At 39.8% G+C, this 18,380-nt stretch overlaps 1 protein-coding gene across 4 annotated transcripts in view; it reads left to right on the plus strand.

Annotated features, from left to right (window-relative positions):
• The window catches only part of SEMA5A (semaphorin 5A), a 655,298-nt gene that overhangs the window by 459,100 nt on the left and 177,818 nt on the right, over window positions 1-18,380 (plus strand). For all 4 annotated transcript variants that reach the window (XM_073332372.1, XM_073332370.1, XM_073332373.1 and 1 more), the window contains exon 11: window positions 14,739-14,946. In XM_073332372.1, coding sequence (XP_073188473.1) covers window positions 14,739-14,946 — 208 coding nt within the window. The remainder of the gene's footprint in view (window positions 1-14,738; window positions 14,947-18,380) is intronic.

The following is an 18,380-nucleotide window of genomic DNA, read 5'->3' on the forward strand; positions in this document are numbered from 1 at the left end:
GAGAACAGTCTAGAGCCATCCTCTTTGGAACCCCCTTTCAGGTAGTTGAAAGCAGCTATCAAATCCCCCCCCATTCTTCTCTTCTGCAGGCTAAACAATCCCAGCTCCCTCAGCCTCTCCTCATAACTCATGTGTTCCAGTCCCCTAATCATTTTTGTTGCCCTTCGCTGGACTCTCTCCAATTTATCCACATCCTTCTTGAAGTGTGGGGCCCAAAACTGGACACAGTACTCCAGATGAGGCCTCACCAATGTCGAATAGAGGGGAACGATCACGTCCCTCGATCTGCTCGCTATGCCCCTACTTATACATCCCAAAATGCCATTGGCCTTCTTGGCAACAAGGGCACACTGCTGACTCATATCCAGCTTCTCGTCCACTGTCACCCCTAGGTCCTTTTCCACAGAACTGCTGCCTAGCCATTCTGTCCCTAGTCTGTAGCTGTGCATTGGGTTCTTCCGTCCTAAGTGCAGGACCCTGCACTTATCCTTATTTAACCTCATCAGATTTCTTTTGGCCCAATCCTCCAATTTGTCTAGGTCTTTCTGTATCCTATCCCTCCCCTCCAGCATATCTACCACTCCTCCCAGTTTAGTATCATCCGCAAATTTGCTGAGAGTGCAATCCACACCATCCTCCAGATCATTTATGAAGATATTGAATAAAACCGGCCCCAGGACCGACCCTTGGGGCACTCCACTTGATACCGGCTGCCAACTAGATATGGAGCCATTGATCACTACCCGTTGAGCCCGACAATCTAGCCAGCTTTCTACCCACCTTGTAGTGCATTCATCCAGCCGATACTTCCTTAACTTGCTGACAAGAATACTGTGGGAGACCGTGTCAAAAGCTTTGCTAAAGTCAAGAAACAATACATCCACTGCTTTCCCTTCATCCACAGAACCAGTAATCTCATCATAAAAGGCAATTAGATTAGTCAGGCATGACCTTCCCTTGGTGAATCCATGCTGGCTGTTCCTGATCACTTTCCTCTCATGCAAGTGCTTCAGGATTGATTCTTTGAGGAGCTGCTCCAAGATTTTTCCAGGGACTGAAGTGAGGCTGACTGGCCTGTAGTTCCCAGGATCCTCCTTCTTCCCTTTTTTAAAGATTGGCACTACATTAGCCTTTTTCCAGTCATGCGGGACTTCCCCGGTTCGCCACGAGTTTTCAAAGATAATGGCCAATGGCTCTGCAATCACAGCCGCCAATTCCTTCAGCACTCTCGGATGCAACTCGTCCGGCCCCATGGACTTGTGCACGTCCAGCTTTTCTAAATAGTCCCTAACCACCTCTATCTCCACAGAGGGCTGGCCATCTCTTCCCCATTTTGTGATGCCCAGCGCAGCAGTCTGGGAGCTGACCTTGTTAGTGAAAACAGAGGCAAAAAAAGCATTGAGTACATTAGCTTTTTCCACATCCTCTGTCACTAGGTTGCCTCCCTCATTCAATAAGGGGGCCCACACATTCCTTGGCTTTCTTCTTGTTGCCAACATACCTGAAGAAACCCTTCTTGTTACTCTTGACATCTCTGGCTAGCTGCAGCTCCAGGTGCAATTTGGCCCTCCTGATATCATTCCTACATGCCCGAGCAATATTTTTATACTCTTCCCTGGTCATATGTCCAACCTTCCACTTCTTGTAAGCTTCTTTTTTATGTTTAAGATCCGCTAGGATTTCACCATTAAGCCAAGCTGGTCGCCTGCCATATTTACTATTCTTTCGACTCATCGGGATGGTTTGTCCCTGTAACCTCAACAGGGATTCCTTGAAATACAGCCAGCTCTCCTAGACTCCTTTCCCCTTCAAGTTAGTCCCCCAGGGGATCCTACCCATCCGTTCCCTGAGGGAGTCGAAGTCTGCTTTCCTGAAGTCCAGGGTCCGTATCCTGCTGCTTACCTTTCTTCCCTGCGTCAGGATCCTGAACTCAACCAACTCATGGTCACTGCCTCCCAGATTCCCATCCACTTTTGCTTCCCCCACTAATTCTACCCGGTTTGTGAGCAGCAGGTCAAGAAAAGCGCCCCCCCCCCTAGTTGGCTCCTCTAGCACTTGCGCCACGAAATTGTCCCCTACGCTTTCCAAAAACTTTCTGGATTGTCTATGTGCCAGATATCAGGAAAATTAAAGTCACCCATGAGAATCAGGGCATGCGATCTAGTAGCTTCCGTGAGCTGCCGGAAGAAAGCCTCATCTACCTCATCCCCCTGGTCCGGTGGTCTATAGCAGACTCCCACCACTACATCACTCTTGTTGCACACACTTCTAAACTTAATCCAGAGACACAGGTTTTTCTGCAGTTTCGTACCGGAGCTCTGAGCAGTCATACTGCTCCCTTACATACAGGGCTACTCCCCCACCTTTTCTGCCCTGCCTGTCCTTCCTGAACAGTTTATAACCATCCATGACAGTACTCCAGTCATGTGAGTTATCCCACCAAGTCTCTGTTATTCCAATCACGTCATAGTTCCTTGACATCACCAGGACCTCCAGTTCTCCCTGCTTGTTTCCAAGGCTTTGTGCATTTGTATATAAGCACTTGAGATAACCTGCTGATCGCCCCTCATTCCCAGTATGAGGCAGGAGCCCTCCCCTCACAGACATTCCTGCCTGTGCTTCCTCCCGGTATCCCGCTTTCCCACTTACCTCAGGGCTTTGGTCTCCTTCCCCCGGTGAACCTAGTTTAAAGCCCTCCTCACTAGGTTAGCCAGCCTGCTGGCAAAGATGCTCTTCCCTCTCTTCGTAAGATGGAGCCCGTCTCTGCCCAGCACTCCTCCTTCATGGAACACCATCCCATGGTCAAAGAAACCAAAGCCTTCTCTCCGACACCACCTGCGTAGCCATTCGTTGACTTCCACGATTCAACGCTCCCTACCTAGGCCTTTTCCTTCCACGGGGAGGATGGACGAGAACACCACTTGCGCCTCCAACTCCTTTATCCTTCTTCCTAGAGCCACATAGTCTGCAGTGATCCGCTCAAGGTCATTCTTGGCAGTATCATTGGTGCCCACGTGGAGAAGCAGGAAGGGGTAGCGATCCGAGGGTTTGATGAGTCTCGGCAGTCTCTCCGTCACATCGCGAATCTTAGCCCCTGGCAAGCAGCAGACTTCTCGGTTTTCCCGGTCAGGGCGGCAGATAGATGACTCAGTCCCCCGGAGGAGAGAGTCCCCGACCACCACCACCCGCCTTCTCCTCTTGGGAGTGGTGATCATGGAACTCCCAACCTCAGGATAGCGCATCTCATGCCTTCCAACCAGCGGAGTCTCCTTCTGCTTTCTCGCCCTAGACATATCTTCTGGTCCACTCTCTGCAACGATACCTGTGGAGAGAACATGAAAGCGGTTAGTTACCTGTGTCTGTGTTACTGGAACCCGGACATTCCGCTTACCTCTTCTGGAGGTAACATGTTGCCAAGCTTCTTCACTGGCCTCTTGGCTCCTCTGTGCAACCTGCTCTATATCTGTAGAGCTTTGTGCCCCTAGAAGCCTATCCTGAGTTTCGTCCAGAAAATCCTCAGTTTCCCGTATGCAACGCAGGGTTGTTATCTGTTGCTCCAGACCTTCAATCTTCTCTTCCAATATGGAGACCAGCTTGCACTTTGTACAGACAAAGTTGCTTCTGTCCTGTGGAAGAAAGACAAACATGGCACATCCAGTGCAGGTCACAACAGCTGAACCCCCCCTTCCATATCACCTTCCTACTATGAGCTTCCTCAGAGCAGTTTGCAAGACGTAAGACTCACTGGGCTCACTCCAGGCGAACTCCCAGGCAAACTCCTGCTGTGAGCTGCTCTGCTGTCCCCGCTGCTCAGCTGGTTCGCGAAGCTCTGGCTATTTTTAAACAGCCAGGCTTCCCTGTCGCAAACAAACAGACACCCTACTGCCCGCCCCCTGCAGGCTAGCAGCCAATCAGACACTCACTCAGGCTCTCACACTGCCCCCCCAGCAAACACACGCTCGGATACTTCCTCAGCAAGCAAACAAACAGACACTCGGATACTTACCAGTCCCAGGCAAACTCCTGCTCCTTCATGGGAGTATATGTGATTCTCACACAGATCTTGATACTGAATCTGCTTAGTCATCATCTGACTAGCTTTACGGAATAAAACTTTTCATGTTTGGGTGGGAAGCTAACTGAAAACAATATTTCTCAGGCACTGGAGTTAAACGCCGATTCTGAACCTCAGAGCCTAATTTTCAAATACTGGCACAAAGAGTGTGCGTATTTGCCCATGTGGCTGCAAGATGGGTGATTGTGCAAACAAACAGGTACATAAGTATGCTGCTACAACTTCCCCCCCCCCAGTGCACTCAGTGCCTTCCCATTCAAACGGTGGTCCTTACGTTTCAGCAGAAAATGCCAGCCTTTAACCTCAGATGAGACTTGAGGCAAAACAAACCCAAACATCATCCACTTGTGCACCACAATAAGATTTCTGTTCTGAAGGGAAAATATATACAATGGATCAGATATGGGAGACATTTAAAATATATTGTATCTATTGGCAGTCTTATCAAAAGCAGCCTCATAGCAGGCTCATTTCTCTTGGGATTGCTGAAAGGGTGTTAAAATTCTACTCTCTGTAATAATTGCAGAGGATATTCAAATGGATTATCACTAAAAGTATGCCCTTTCAGATTCTGAACAGTTTGCAAATGAATTCAATTATCTCGCCAATTTAGCAGCCCAGGTGCCTATAAGGAACCATCATGTCTTCTTGTTGATAACCATTATCAACAATGTAGCTCATTTCTTTCAGAAGTTTAATTTTCAGTACTGCGTTCACTCAAGTAGAAGCACTAACATTTACTTGGAATATAAAAGGCAAGGAGACAGTAAAAAGGGGCTGGAGCCAAAAATAATAAAGATAACTCTAACATTTTACAATAGTATCCTGGCTTTTTAGGGTTTATCTTTCAAAACTACTTTTACTATAATCCAGAGGGTTTTTTAAAAAAATGGGATCACAGAAATACTGACACTTTTAAACCGAGTACATAATAATTAAAAGCAGAAATTGTCTTCATTCCTTATGGGCTGCTTTCAACATTCTCTGCAAAAGAAACAGCTAATTTTTTCATGTTTCTGGTAATGTTGATAATGTTGAAACTAAATACTCTCTGGTGTTTAGATCATTGTACACTTAGCAGGGCACTAAATAAGTATGTAGACATAACTTATCTCATACCTCTTACTAAACAGTAGTTACTAAAAACCATAGCTGCTGTTATCAAAACCAAGAACAGACTGTACTTTTTTTTTTCAATTGCCAGAAAACATTCTTTAAATATAAAGATGCTATGAAATGCAGCATTGTGAGAGTAGATGAGTTAGTGGTGAGCAGAAGACACTCATAGTTCACCTGATGGAATAATTGGAGAAGTGAGTCATCTTTGCTCTTTTTCTTTCTGGTAACATTTCTCTTTCTCTTACAATGGGGGTGACTTTATTTTTGCCTGGACTTTTCCCAAAAGTCTTTAAGGTATGGAAAGTTGGGTTCCAGTCCTCTCTACAAATATTAGAGATTCATAAGCCAGCCTCTCACATCCAAATACCTCTGAATGTAAGAGCAGAGTTGAATTTAAACCCAGGAGCTTGAAATATCAGTAATATTTTGACAGGTTTCAGAGTAGCAGCCGTGTTAGTCTGTACCCGCAAAAAGAACAGGAGGACTCGTGGCACCTTAGAGACTAACAAATTTATTAGAGCATGCTTATTTATTAGAACATTAGCTTTCGTGAGCTACAGCTCACTTCATCGGATGCATAGAATAGAACCTCTTTTTACATACAGTCTGTGATGTGACTGTATCACATACAGTCCTCAGCTAAAACCTCTCCAATGCATCATCACTGATCTACAACCCATCCTGGGCAACAATCCCTCACTTCCAGAGGCCTTGGGAGGCAGGCCAGTCCTCGCCCACAGACCACCTGCCAACCTGAAGCATATTCTCACCAGCAACTACACACCACACCTTAGTAACTCTAACTCAGGAACCAATCCATGCAACAAACCTCGATGCCAACTCTGCCCACATATCTAAACCAGCGACACCATGACAGGATCTAACCAGATCAGCCACACCATCACCAGTTCATTCACCTGCACGTCCACCAATGTAATATACGCCATCATGTGCCAGCAGTGCCCCTCTGCTATGTACATCGGCCAAACTAGACAGTCCCTACATAAAAGGATAAAGGGACACAAATCAGATATTAGGAATGGCAATATACAAAAACCTGTAGGAGAACACTTCAATCTCCCTGGACACACAATAGCAGATTTAAAGGTAGCCATCCTGCAGCAAAAAAACTTCAGGACCAGACTTCAGAGAGAAACTGCTGAGCTTCAGTTCATTTGCAAATTTGACACCATCAGGATTAAACAAAGACTCTGAATGGCTAGCCAACTACAAAAGCAATTTCTTCTCCCTTGGTGTTCACACCTCAACTGCTAGAAGAGGGCCTCATCCTCCCTTATTGAACTAACCTTGTTATCCCTAGCCTGATTCTTGCTTGCATATTTATACCTGCCTCTGGAAATTTCCACTACATGCATCCAGCGAAGTGGCTGTTCACCCACGAAAGCTCATGCTCCAATACGTCTGTTAGTCTATAAGGTGCCACAGAACTCTTTGCCGCTTTTACAGATCCAGACTAACATGGCTACCCCTCTGAAGCTTCACACCTTCTTGTCAACTGTCTAAATGGGTCATCTTGATTATCACTACAAAAGTTTTTTTCTCCTGCTAATAATAGTTCATCTTAACTAATTAGCCTCTCACAGTTTGTATGGTAACTTCCAACTTATCTGTATGTGTGTCTGTATATATATATCTTACTATATGTTCCATTCTATGCATCCGATGAAGTGGGCTGTAGCCCACGAAAGCTTATGCTCTAATAAATTTGTTAGTCTCTATGATGCCACAAGTAGTCCTGTTTTTTTAGTAATATTTTGGTTTCTGGAGAAGATCCTGAAGTAGAAAGAGCCTATTTCCCTGTTTGTCATTTGTGGCCAAAAGCAGTTCTTGCCAGACTTCTAACATTCCAGCCTAAAGGCCATGTGAACAACTCACAAGTTTTCAAGACCCTCCAAATCCCACTCAAACTTCATTTGCATCAAACCTGAGTATCACCTGCATGTCCCATCTATATCAAACATACTGAGCCCTGTTCTTTGATATGCACTGGCTTTTTATGATGCTCCAGTGACACATAGCAGCCATAAACACAATTTAACTGGTAGGTTTATGACTGCTTATCGTTGCTAAACCAATGCAAAGCAACTAGAATGTACAAGTGACTCACCCACTAACGAGAGTTAGGGAAAGATGATTTTTTGTTTTTTTTCTGTATAATAGAGAAGATGCTTACTCTTTATTTTTAAACCAAGAGATTTTTGGCAGTATCTGTACTCATGTTGAGAGCACCAACTCTGTCGCTCTGGATCACACGGGTATTTTTCAAAATCTAATTAAACAACTATGACAAACTACTTATACATTTTTTGACAGAAAATATTCTTCTGCAGTGTGTTACAGAAAACTGTTAGAAAACTAATGTTAGAATCTGGAAAAAGCCAGATCTTAAGTTTTTATAGCTATTTCCCTTGAGTAATATGATTTTGCAAAGAAATTTTTTTAGCAAAGCCATTTTATTTGTACTATCTAGTGTTTAAAAGTTAGTCTTTTCTATTAGTAAAGTAGGATCCACAGCTTGTAACTCTTTTAAGAAAATCACAGCAAAAGTCTGCTACCTGCTGTTTTTCTATATAGTCCATTTGGTAGGGACCTTTGTTTTATGGTTATGTTTGCCTTAATAACAATATATTTGTTTTGTCTGTACTGTTGTTAATTTTGCCATTGGCTGGTCTTGTATCGGTCTTTATCATGATAATGAGTTGTAGGAGCAAGGCAGCTGAATGGCTGATATGCTTCCTGTGTTTATCACATTTTTTATTCTTTACTAAGTCTGCCAACTAGAACATGTTCAGATTTTCAATCTGGATTTATGATAAACTGAAGAGTGTAAAGAAAATAAAACTCACTGTTTATTATCTTATGCCGATTATCTTATTATCTTATGTTTTAAAAATAAGAAAAAAGAACAAAATAGCCTAATACTCTCATTGTCTTATTCCAGAAGATTATAAGATCTTTGGGGGGAGAGACCATCTTGTTCTGTGTTTTTACAGTGTCTGCTGCAGTGAGGTTCTGGTCCATGACAAAGGATCTTAAGTACTACCACAATAATATTTTTTTCAGAATTCATTCAGAGGGCTAGATCAAATTCAAAAGCAAATATTTTTCTCAAAGCACTATTCCAATCATAAATCTAAAATTTGATAAATGAGTACAGGGCCTTCTTACAACTGATCTTTTTCTCTTTATAGGGTATGTTTAATCTCCAGGAACATAATCGTGGCCTGTGTGAACTTAATGGAAATTTTGCCATTGATTTCAGTGGGGCCAGGAATTGACCAAAGGTCTTTACAAACATATGTGAGCCTCCCAAAGTCTAATAATAGAATCATAGAATTGTAGGACTGGAAGGAACCTTGAGAGGTTTTCTAGTCCAGTGCCCTGCACTCAAGGCAGGACTAAGTATTATCTAGACCATCCCTAACAGGTGTTTGTCTAACCTGCTCTTAAAAATCTCCAATGACAGAAATTCCGCAACCTCCCTAGGCAATTTATTCCTAATATTCTCTCTGAACAGAATAATTTTCTCCTGCTAACCAAAGTCATGTTCTCCCCAATGGCTGGGTTTCCTATCAATCCCTGCAGTGAGGGAAGATATCTGTGTTTATATTCTTGCTCAGGAACAGGATGTTAATCAATCACTTTGGACAAGATCTGTACATGTCCTCAGATATATAAAAAGAAACACTCTACCTTAAAATCTTGAAGACCATAATACTGTCATATTTTGATTTAATTACATATTAATTGTAATATGGTTATATTGTAAAATTAATGTAAATATTACTTCTGACACAAGTCAACACTGAATTTTTTTGGAAAAAGTATAGATGCTTTTAAGCAAATTCGACATTCATGGAGTTTTTCCTTTCAAGAGAGAATTTTTCATGTTGAATCATTTCCTGTGTCATTTTACACCTTTTACAAGTACATCTGGAATATTGCTACTAGTGCACTATGAAAAATAGATTATAATGAACTGCAAGGTCAAATTAGTTAGAAAATATTGCATTTTGGAAAGCATTCAGATTATACCCTGTGGGGAAAAAAATATAATCTGTGGCTATTATTTTTACATTTTGAATCTAAATAGACATTTGCTAATTTAAAAGATTTGTTTACAACATATCTGATCTTTGTGCTGATGAATGTTGTAGTGTTTAACCATAAACTGTACTCCTATGGTTTAAGATATACTTGACAATTTACTTCTTGTACATATATGCAAACTTAATTCCACTATCGCTCTAGGTGCTGCATTGATAACTTCAAGTCATTCTCTCTGTCTTGTACTGTCTGCTTCTCTTCTTGTTTTTTCGTTTGGTCCTTCTGAGATTTTAAGTGTTTTTCCCCAAACAAAGAGATAGAGTTTTTTCTTCTTTAATTAAATAAATGAATAAATACAGCCTTACAACTACTTTTTTATGGCTTGTGAGGAACAATTTTTCTCCAAGGATTCAGTAAGCTTTCACAAACATGAGCTGTATTTATAAATGTTTGTCTTCTTTTTCTCTTCAAGAATTTGTAAATGCTTCATTGTGTGCCCCTATTCCTGGCTGAAAACTTTCCAGAAGTAGGAGTTCTGTTAGTTTGCTTGTAGGCTTATTTCTTGTTGTCTTTTACAAGTTTCAGCCCACGCTTGGTAGTCATTTAAATAGTTCTTCCTCTGCAAGCCATCTAATTTCTGTGACATTTTCTATTGCTGTTGTTGTGTTTTGACTCCATTAAACCACTTTCATCTCAAGCTTTGTTTCTCATTTTTAGTGATTGTCCTTTTCTTTTTTTATCGTTCATTTTTTGTTCACTGTAGACCAGGTTGTCTCCAAATTTGCTCTCTGCAACCTTGCCTCAAATTTTCCATTCAATTATTAATTAAATGTCATGTGTCATTATAGGTTTCAGAGTAACAGCCGTGTTAGTCTGTCTTTGCAAAAAGAAAAGGAGTACTTGTGGCACCTTAGAGACTAACCAATTTATTTGAGCATGAGCTTTCGTGAGCTACAGCTCACTTCATCGGATGCATACCGTGGAAACTGCAGTAGACATTATATACACACAAGAGACCATGAAACAATACCCCCTCCCACTCCACTGTCCTGCTGGTTTTATAGAGACTTTATATATATAGAGAGAGAGAGAGAGAGAGACATTATAGACTTACTGGACCCACCATATGCTATTTCAGCCAGAAGCCTTCTTTGATTTTTCATCATCCTCATTCACAGTACATTAGATATCCACTATACAATTGCTCATTTAGCAAGTCTCTTTATGCAAACATTGCTGTACTACTTACATAGCACTTCAGTGAGTTGGTTCCATCTTGCCAATATTGGTTTTTTTTCCTCCTCCCCCACATATCCAGTCATTCTCACCGGAAAACAAAACTGTCAGTTGTCTGGATCCATTCCTGCTTGTCTTGCATAATCCCAGAATGTGAATATGCTATTCATTAATATTCTGAAATAACTGTGGGAGATGTTGTCAATATTTGTGTTGATGCTAGAACTTTTATTGTATCCATGGAAGGGAAAGTTATATCCGTTAGGAAAGTATACATTCATCATAGTACATTCATTATGGCTATTTCCTGTGTCACTATGGTTCTGAAGTAAATATTTATGTGGGGAATTGTGATAAAGTGGCCCAAAATGTTTCTTGCCCCAGAGAACTTTGAGCAATATTCTAGTTTTGTTCTTCTCCCCTGCCCCCACGCCCACACACTGCCTTTCTTTTTAATTTTAGAGTGGACCAGGATGCATGGTTGATGCTGTCCAAATACTTGCTATCTGTCTTCCCCATTCTATAACTTACACATTTTGAATTTCCATTTGTCTTATTTGGGTTAAATGCACAGTGCTGCTCCACACCTGTACCAGGAACTGTTTGTTGTGTTAGGCCCTGTCTCTGTAGGATACATTAACAGGTTTCTAACTTTAAACAGAGGGAACAGACTGAAACCCTATTTACACAGTTTTTGCCCTGGTGGCAAGCAGTGTGAGCTCTTGCTGGAGAGATTGAGGCTTGGTGCTATGGGGTTTGCAAAGCCTTTTTATTGTAAGCTCATCAGAGCAGAGCTGTCTTTACTTTGGGGCACTTTAAAATATTTTTTCTTTGTGGATATATTTCCTTTATATATAATGTAGTTTATTGTCTCAATGATTACTTCTATACATTCTCACTTACATTCTGTAACCAAATTATGTAATAAATAGTTATAACAATAATTGTGTGTTGTACTAAAAATCTGCCTACAGGACTGTTTATTTATCACTGAAATCACATAAAGTAGTTTTTTATCAAGAGTAAATTTTCCAGTTGTCATGCAGGATTTTAGCTGCGAGTCACTTAAAAATCCCAAAGTCACACAACTATGACCCCATACAACACTGTTTAAAAAAAAATCACTGTAACATATGTACACTTCAAAGAAATACTGTTTGGTAGGGCATTCACTTTTTCAGTGGCACATTTGAATGTAATTACATATTTTCAATTACTTTAGGGCCAGTTTTTCAAAATTTGGGCCCTAATTGGAGTTGATAAATGCTTGTTTTTACATTTGCACTGACAGTTTAGATAATTGTGCTTAAGTGGGGATGAGTGCATGCAAAAATTAATAAAATGCACAGTTAAGGTTACCCAAACAACATTAACAGTTCCTCCATCCTCTTCTATCCCATGCACATTGTGTGTAAGATAAAACTTTTTGAGGAAAGACTGAGGAAGGAAGCTTTTATAAGATCTTGAAGGAATATGCAACCCATAGCAAATGTCAAATATACTAAATTGTATAGGAGACTTGTAGAATCACAGAACACTGGCATACCGTCACTGGCTTTGGCTTTGAAAGTACATTTCTATAATACTTGATCTCTGACCATCATACAACCCTGGCATGTAAAGTATCTACATTTTGGTACAGCTTTTATGAGGTTCATAGCTAAGTGACCTGCTAAGTATTTGTACATACAAAAGTATATATTTTCGGGAAGATCCACCAAATATGTGTCCTGTAAGTGATCTCTTTTGGTAAAGAGAGTAAAGGTTAGCATTTTCTTGTCAACCATACATAATCAAGTGTAGTTTATGGTGAGAATGTGAAGTCAGGTGCACTAAAGTTCTAAATGCATCGGTATTAGGCAATCATCCCATCAGTGGCTGTGAGATAGTTCAGATAGGTCTCATTAATTTTCAGAGTAATTCATACAGTGATGTGGTTTTTGAGTATAGAATTAGATCTTGGTTTGTGGTTGTTCTGCAGCTGATTATACGGGGCAGAGTTAAATTTTGAGATTACTTTAATTGCCAGTTTCCATACTGACCAGTAATTTTAGTGGAGTTACTTCTGGATTACACTAACCTAAAGGAGAGTAGTTGAGACAACGTAACTCGAACACTCAAAGCACACAATTAAAATAGAAGCTCTTTTTCCATCCTGATTTCCCCTTGCTATAATTAGCATTGCCCAGGCTTCCCTGTCAGAGCGTTAACACCACCGCTAACCTGATGCAAAATGCGTCAGAGTTAGGGCCAACAGCCTGCTTCCTGCTCCTGGGCTCAGCTTCTCCCAACGCACACCGGGCACCTGGCCTTCTGCAAAGCAGCTGCCCTGGCTGCTTGCCCTCATGGAGTCTGACCCCAGCAACAGGGAACCTACTGGAGCAGACCCCAAACTACCACACCCAATTCCAGAAGCTTCTGGATGTGGAGTGCTTAATCAGCCTAGCAACAATGACCGAGACACAACTCACTCCTACCTCCCCCCCAGTGGGTCTCTTAAAGAGATATCTCCCTATTAGGCACATGGGTTACACTTGAATGGTCAGAATCATGACCTCTGAATACATCTTGTTTAGGCCTTCAGATTACACTTGCATTTCACAGAAAATAAAATCATTTAATACCATTCTCTATATCTCTCTCCTCTCTTGGGATAAACATATTTGGAAGGATTTACTGAAGAAAAGAATATTTGTTTAAAACTACCGACAGACCTACGTGGCCCTCAGTCCAAAAAGTTTGCCCACCCCTGTTTTAGACTTAGCCGACTGTATAGATTTGGTGTTCAAAGACTCTAACTGAGACTTAGGTGAACAAAACCTAAGCTTTTGGGGACTTTCAATTTCTTCTCACTGTATTTCTGTGGGGACTGAACTGTTGAGATTTTAATTTGTTTTCTTTATTTGTGTTTATGTATAACTGTGAAGGTAATGTCTGTGGATTATAAAATAGTCATGTCATGTTGTAAAAATTAGATTATTATGTGTTTCTTTATCATAAGATTTTATAAAGTTATTTAATTAAATTTATTTCTTTAGTTTCTTTTGGGACTCCAATGTGTGGAGGCTGACCCTGTGCTATCCTTGCTGAAAATCCTTAGAGACTGAACTCTGGGTCTCCAACTACTTTCTGTGGGAGTTGTTCTTTGTTTTTTTGGTGTTTTTTTAAGGCACTGTAGACGGGAAATGAGGTGAACTCTAGCCCAACGAAAGGTTACACAAGCTTTTACTCCCATGAGCATTCCTCATTCACATAGGTTGCCCCATTTGCCTGAAAAGGGCAACTTGTATGGATAAGGATTATTTGTGTAAGTAAGACTGGGCATGACTGGGCCCTTAATGCTCACCATTTGCAGCACATGGAGAATCACATAGTACTCTCTTTCAGCCAGACCCTTGTCTGGTGTTTACACCAGATGAGAATTTGGTCCTTTGTTTTCATATTAAATATTTTTAAATGTTGAGAATACTTAATTGTATTCAGAAATCTCATAAATGATCTGGCATCGAGTTGGCGTGATTAACAGTTTTTGCTCAGAAGTGACCAAATGAAAGGTAGCATGCAGAGTGAATCGCTGTATTTCTCATTCAGCAGAAAGGTGATTACTTTCTCTAGTAAGGACCAAAATGATTAGACAATCTGTGTGAAGCACTTGTACTTTATAGTGTTATACATCCTTACTGAATAAACTTTGTGCACTCCCTTAAAGAGATTACTTTGTCTAATAAAAGCTATACTATTTGTTCATAGTCTGTAGTTAAATTCATTCATTTACAAAAGCAGATCAAGTGAGGCAACAATGTACTTTATTATTTATCGAGTCCTTTAAAAATAGTCAGGTATACTGTAGCCTTGTAAATTAGAAATGATGGGAATGTCTATACACTCTCTGATTATAGTTCTCGTTATAAATGGATTCTGTAGAGGTGTGCCCATAATAGCTGAGCTTTGAATGTAGATCTTCCAGTATCTACTATTTTAAAGTGTTTGCCTGATGCTCCGAAACTGCTTTGCCATTGTTTGTTTTATAAAATATTTATAGTTGTTCAGTTTTCTTTCACTTGTATAGTGGCCAGTTTACACTAATAGAAAAACCCAGCTGAATCCTCCAAATTATAGGGCCTCTTACAAAACCTCCCAATGTGGGAGAAGAATAGTTTCTGAGACTGCTGAGAGGCATTGAGTAGGTAGTGTTCCCTGTATGATTTCCAGTTTGTAATTTTCCCCTTTGCCTTTACAGACTATGGCACTATTAAGAAAGTACTTGCTCCAATGAATCAGACTTCAAGCAGCTGCTTACTTGAAGAAATTGAACTCTTTCCAAGGAGACAGAAGGAACCTATCAGGAGCCTGCAGATTCTGCATAGCCAGAGTGTTCTGTTTGTGGGGCTGCAAGAACATGTAGTAAAGATTCCCCTGAAGAGGTGTCTGTTTTACAAAACACACAGGTACGAAAGATCAGAGAAGCACATAATGAAAGGGTTTCATGGAAGGAAAAGGGATATTTGTAGGAATCCAAATTAATGTATGTTTATAACGATGGATCTAAACCTCTTGTTTACATTGCTTAAGAGAATACTGTCCAGGGACTTTTTGATATTAACTAATTTGTTACGATTAGAAGAAACTCCCAAGAGATTATGATGATATTTTAATGTTAAGGTATATGATTTGATCTGTAGGAATTAATCAATAAGTAATTACTTGTAATACAAATAAGTCTCCAATATCATGTGGCATAGAAAATGGTATTTGAAGATCTAGCAGATGTAGCCACCCTGGGATGGAAGCCAAATGTATCTGAACACAATAATGCATCACTTATGTTTCTTCACTGTCTGAAAAGGAGTCTCTCCTCCCCCCCCAAAAAAAATATATTATAAAATTATGTTGCCAAAGTGTAATTTGGTAAATATGCTTCACATTCACATGGTGGTTTGGTTGGCATTTGATTTTATGTTTTTAATTCATAAATTCAGGGACAACTTTAAAATACTGGTAGATCTTTTTCTTTCTTTTAAACTTCACTGTAATGCATCAAATTGAATGTCTCTGGGGATTCAGAAAGAAAGTTTGAGAAGAACAAAGAGTTAAGGAAAACCTAGCTGGGGAAATTGTTGTTTAGGTACTTTGCGGGGTTGGAAAAACATAATAACGTTAACTACAACTGTGTGACAATGACTGAATAGCTGAGTACTATTCTTGTTACAAAAAGGAAATTAAATATCTAAAATTTGCCACCTAAATTCAGACAAAATCTTATAACAAAGAAATTCAGATTTCAATGTGCAACTCTTTCCATGTTTCAACCCATGGTTCTTCTCTCTCATGGCACACGTGCTGTTGACAGAAATGCTTTGGCATGGGAACTAGACCATAGCTGGATGCAGTGGGACAGATCTTCAGCTGATGTAAGTCAGCTTAGAGCAGGGTTGATTTGATTTAAATCATGGTTTTCTACATAAAAGTTGTTTGTTATAACCTTAATACATATTCTTCACAACTCAGAGGTAGAAGTAGGTTTCAGTTTTAGAAGATACACGCTATACATTTTTAAAGAGTGATATATTTTGAAAACTTTTCAGATTAGTTTTACAGCTATATCAGAAAAGAATGATTGTTTGGTTATTTCATTTACCAAATATAATTGAAGCAGATATTTATGAAGTCATTGGGAGGTGAACTATCTCCAGTTCAACAGGTTAATCATTTAGTATTTGGAGAATTTTCTGGCCATGCTGTATTAGGAGGAGAACATCACCAGACAGACATTTAAATTGTTTTGTTTAACTAAAACAACAATATTAAGTATTCTGGATATTTTTTCTTCAACAGCAAACACATAATATTTTAACAAAAGAGCATATGTTCCTTGCTTCTCATATTTATCTCCAGACTTCTCCTTGACCAGATCTATTCGACCCCCAAAAATCTTCTATTCATTGAACTTTTTGAAACTTTGCACTTTTAAATAGAGGTAAGGGATTGACTGTGTACACACAAATTTGCAAAGGGACAATAGAGTTGAGGTCTGTTATTTCTCACTTATATTTATTTATTTATTTATTTATTTACTTTAAAACATTTTTGCTGTTAACAAGCAGGTTACCCCGGGAGACAAAAATCCACAGTTTGAGAATTGAAAAACTAAACATTTCTGATGGTATCGTCTAGACAGTACTGAGTCTCATTGGGTAGATAGAAAGATTAACCTAAATAATCTATACGGAAGCCCCTGGAACCCCATAAGATTGGGTCCCTAATCCATGAACTATTGGAAATCATTTACAAAACTTTTCTTAAACATTACATGAATATATTGTCTCATACTATAGAATTAGAATTTATAATCCCTATTCTATTATGAGATATTTTTGAGCTATAATGCATCTTAACTAAAACTATCTTTAGATTGAGGAAAAAAGCAAAAAGCATTTTATCAAAAAAATCCTATTTAAACAAAAATTCTTTTTTTTTTAAATCAATGATTTGTATCCACTCTGGCATAGAGCCATTTACTTCAATAGAGCATTGCTGATTTATCTCAGCTGAGGATGGAGAAACAACTTCTTGATTTAGCCAGTTGAAGCTAGAATCTTATTGTTATAGTAGTTATTTTTATTGTGTATTCTGCTGTTGCTTGAATGAAGAATCCGCACATCTGGAAAAGGAAAATGTCCATTAATATAGCCTCATGCTTCTTCTGTTCACTTGACTGCTGAACCATCATCACAGCATTCTCCCTCTGTTAAAGAGATTTGAAAATATATTCTTCAAGCTCCCTGTTTATTTTAGAAAGAGAGAGAAGTGTTGTTATGGAGTGACTGACACCTTGACTTGTGTCAGAGACCATGTGTAACCCCCTGCTTTTATTCTCCATCACACCAACCCATGCCCTCTTTAACTGTTATGTTTAAGCATTAGAACATAAGAACGACCATACTGGGTCAGACCAAAGGGCCATCTAGTTCAGTATCCTGTCTTCCAGCAGTGGCCAATGCTAGGTACCCTGGAGGGAATGAACAGAACAGGTAATCATCAAGTGATCCATCCCCTGTCGCCCATTCCCAGCTTCTGGCAAACAGAGGCTAGGGATACCATCCCTGCCCATCCTGGCTAATAGCCATTGGTGGACCTGTCCTCCACAAATTTATCTAGTTCTTTTTTGAACCTGGTTATACTCTTGGCCTTCACAACATCTTCTGGCAATGAGTTCCACAGGTTGACTGTGTGAAAAAATACTTCCTTTTTGTTTCTTTTAAACCTGTTGCCTATTATTTTTCATTTGTTGACCCCCTCGTTTTTTTGTTATGAGAAGGAGTAAATAACATTTCCTTATTTACTTTCTCCCAACCTGTCATGATTTTATAGATCTCTATCATATCCCCCCTCAGTCATCTCTTTCCCAAGCTGAAAAGTCCCAATCTTATTAATTTCTCCTCATGTGGAAGTCGTTCCATACCCCTACTAATTTTGGTTGCCCTTTTCTGAACCTTTTCCAATTCCAATGTATCTGTTTTTGAGTTGGGGCAACCACATATGCATATAGTATTCAAGATATGGGTGTACCATGAATTTATATAGAGGAATATGGTATTTTCTGTCTTATCTGTCCCTTTCTTAACGATTCCCAACATTCTGTTAGCTTTGTTGACTGCTGCTGCACATTTAGTGGATGTTTTCAGAGAACTATCCGCAATGACTCCAAGATCTCTTTCTTGAATGGTAACAGCTAATTTAAACTCCATCAATTTATATGTATGGATGGGATTATGTTTTCTAATGTGCATTACTTTGCATTTATCAACAGTGAATTTCATCTGCCATTTTGTTGCCCAGTTTTGTGAGATCCCTCTTTGCAGTCTGCTTTGGACTTAACTAT

This window comes from Lepidochelys kempii, chromosome 2 (genome assembly GCF_965140265.1).
Source record: "Lepidochelys kempii isolate rLepKem1 chromosome 2, rLepKem1.hap2, whole genome shotgun sequence".
Lineage (NCBI taxonomy): Eukaryota > Metazoa > Chordata > Testudines > Cheloniidae > Lepidochelys > Lepidochelys kempii.